Genomic DNA, 3,322 nt, shown 5'->3' on the forward strand with positions numbered 1-3,322 from the left:
CTGTTCCTTCATGTCCCATCCATCAGACATACTCATCTCTTACACAAGACAAAGTTTTACATATAACAGCTCATGTCCACAGATTGGTATTTTTCAGAACAAAACAACAATCAGAAACCCTCAGGCTTCTAATACACTGAAAAGTTAATATTTTTGCACAGACACAAATTACACATTTTCCTCCCCACACTATGCAAATTTGACTCTAACAGTTCTTTTTAACTAAATCATAGACATAGATATGGAAATCGTCATCAAACTTGATGAAGTACACAGAGGGCTTGGCTTTAACTTGGTGAATGACCTTGCCTGTCCTCTTGGAGCCATCTTCTTTGGTATATTCCACATGTTTACCTATCATGCCATCTACAACTCCTTCTGGCTCCCTGTCTGCTGGAGGAGATGCACTGGACTCTGGCATAATACGGAGGTCGCCCTCTTTATAATCATCCAGAAGCTGGTACATGTACAGGATAGGATCTTTCTCATAGGTTATGTAAAACCAGGCGTTCATGATAGGCGCTTGGTCCAGAACCATCCCCCTCCATTTATCCTTAGAACCATGCTCACCCTCAAATATGTGTTCCACTCCTTTGCCAATTATGCTATCAGCAAGGCGCACATCGCTGACTCGAGAAAACGACACCTTATCAGGAAGGATTTTAAACTTTAAAATCCTCTCATCTCTGTGAAGTTCCAGTCCATAGACAGAGTCTATTCCATCGTATTTCACCAGATAGAGAGAGGGGTTTATAGGTACCTGATCCAGAACAGTTCCTTTCCACTGGATGATGGGCTCATCTCCTTCCTTCCACCCGTGAGAAATTCTGCAGCCCACGATGTTTCTTCGAGACCGGGATGAAGGTCTGCTCCTCTGCCTCTTCTGAGCAGCTTTTTTCTTCTTGATGTTTGTGGAGCCAATATGGTGGTGAGCAACAGCTTCTCTCGTTTTCTCTCTTGCAGCTGCTTTTTTGTGAGGGGTCTTCATACCTGCAAGAGGAGGAGAGAATCCAGGGAGAAACATTCTATGCAATATTAAGGTGATTTTTTTTCTCTGCATTGGGACGCCCCTGTGCACGATACGCATGTATCCAGTAGCAGTATTCTATATCAAAACATGCTTGGATGCCTGCCTGCATTACCCTCTTCCCAGGAGTGTTTTGTTACACAACAGTTAGAGAAGAGATGGTTGTGGAAGTTGTGGCGGTTGAGAGCCAAGCAGGAGGCAGCTGTTTCTCTGTATATTTCCTGGCTCCGTTGTCATCCTAGCTGCCGGCCCCCAGCCTCCACATTTCCCATTCGTAGCCCCATTCTCATGTCTCTATATCCCTTCATGCAGGTCTCATGTCTCTTAACCACTACTCCCTGCTTTTTACCCCTCTTTTCTTGCTATCTGTGCTCACTTCTTCATATTTCTTTTAAGTCACCCTGAAAGACCCTCTGGACACCCCCCCCCCCCCCCCCAGAACCCGCAGCTGGCCTGCTCCCATGAGAACATCCTGTTCGCTTAAGACCCTCAGGACCCTCTCAGGACCTGCAGCTAGCCGGCTCTCATGAGAACATCCCGTTTGCTTAGGGAAACAGGATGCCTATAGTCAGCACATGTGCCCAACTTAGAATATCAGCAATTCACAAAAGAAACAATTCCCCCTATGAAAGATCCCAGCTTAGCTGCTGTAACGTCATTTCACAAGGCTTTTGACGAACAAATGTAAGTGCAGAGTGAGGTCAGGGTCCCTGGCTGTAAAGCAGGATATCTGTTCCCATACATCTGTGCTGGGAAAGGAAAAACCACCTGTGCCCCTTGCCCCATTCCAACTGACCACTAACAATGCATTTGCTTCTGTAATCTGCTTCTGCTGCCCTCTTTCCTATAAAAAGACCTTCCCCCAGTCTGCAGGTGCGCTTGTCTCCCGAGAGACTAAGTCGCCCCAGGTACCTGTGTACTGAATAAAGCCTCTTGCTATTTGCATCCGAAGAGTGACTCGCTGTTCCTTGGGAGGGTCTCCTCAGCCTGAAAGACTGCCCACCACTGGGGTCTTTCATTTGGAGGTCCCACCGAGATTTGGAGACCCCTGCCCAGGGACCACCGACTCACCACCGGGAGGTAAGCTGGCCAGCACAATTGTTTTCTGTCTGTCTTCTGTCTTTTATGTTTGCGCCTGCGTTTGTACTGGTTAGCTAATCAGATTTGTATTTGGCGGACCCGGGGAGGAGCTGACGAGCGACGTCCCAGTGGTGTTTGGGGGCCCGATTCGTGGCCCATTTGCAGTTTGTGAGTCGCGTGGAACTGGGACTGTTGGGGGCTGCCCCACTGTCTGAGGGATTCGTGACTCTTTTGGGAGACGAGGAGCCCGGGTCCTCAAAGTCTCCGTCTGAATTTTGCTTTCGGCATTACGCCGAAACCGCGCCGGCGCATCTGTATTGTCTGTGTATTTTTGTGCTTAATATGTTCTTTGTTTTGTATATCTGTTTGTACTCGAGTCTAAATCTGGTACCATGGGGCAGTAAATAACCATCTCTTTGACCCTAACTCTGTGAAAATCCAAAAGGAATGCTGACAGTCTGCCCCTCCTTTACTTCTCTAGGCTGTGCCTTGCTGAGGCTGTGCTGCTGAACTGCCCTGCTTGCTGTTGCAAGGGGGGAGGGAGCAGGGCTGTGATCTCCTGCAGCACAGCCTGGAGCCAGGCCTAGGTGGGGGCAACCAGCTCCAGCTCTGAGCAAACTTCTCAGCAGCAACCCTGGCCGGAGTCAGAGAGGGGGGCAGCTGTGGCCCCCACATCTGCATGTGAGTCCCCTCCCCGGCCCAGCAGTGGCCGCCTTAACTGTTACCATGGGCACCGATGCAGAGATGCTTGAACTCCTTAGCATCATTGCAGGTGCCCAGGGAGCATAACTCTCCCCTCAGTGCCAGGTCCTGGGGTGACACTGAGCCTCTGCCACACTCCACTCCACAGGGGAGCTCACAGATGGGAGAGCTCTCTTAGCTGTGTCAAAACCAAACAAAACCAAGCAAAGGCTTTAGCTCCTGTTAGACGCTGCTCAGGAATAAGCCCAGCTGATGACTAGTTGGGCCGTGTAATCCTGCCCACCTCTGCTCACAATTAGCTCTCCCTGCTACATCAGGTAGAGACTGGGGTAGGAACATCCACGAGAAGGGAAGCTTGCCCCCCTGAAATCCCTGTACTGAGAGTGACGTCCTCCCTTGCTGACCTGAAGTCTACCAGCACCGCACGGGAGGACTGGGAGAGGAGGGCTGCCTTAGACAGTCCAGGGTGTTCCCTCCCCCCTGTAGCCAATGCAAAAGTCTTCCCAGCTGCTA

The 3,322-nt window shown here is 50.0% G+C and overlaps 1 protein-coding gene across 1 annotated transcript; it reads right to left on the bottom strand.

Moving 5' to 3' along the window:
• Positions 1 to 205: 205 nt before the first annotated feature.
• Positions 206 to 988, bottom strand: LOC121444318 (spindlin-2C). Its single transcript, XM_041646138.1, has one exon. The coding sequence runs from the start codon at positions 986 to 988 to the stop codon at positions 206 to 208; it is 783 nt and encodes a 260-aa protein (XP_041502072.1).
• Positions 989 to 3,322: the final 2,334 nt, after the last annotated feature.

The sequence above is a fragment of the Microtus oregoni genome, unplaced genomic scaffold, assembly GCF_018167655.1.
Source record: "Microtus oregoni isolate MIOR12 unplaced genomic scaffold, Mior012 000121F_000, whole genome shotgun sequence".
NCBI classification, from domain to species: domain Eukaryota; kingdom Metazoa; phylum Chordata; class Mammalia; order Rodentia; family Cricetidae; genus Microtus; species Microtus oregoni.

What these genes read in the sequence shown, in the direction of transcription:
- LOC121444318 (XM_041646138.1), bottom strand. Translation starts at nt 988, where the DNA reads ATGAAGACCCCTCACAAAAAAGCAGCTGCAAGAGAGAAAACGAGAGAA.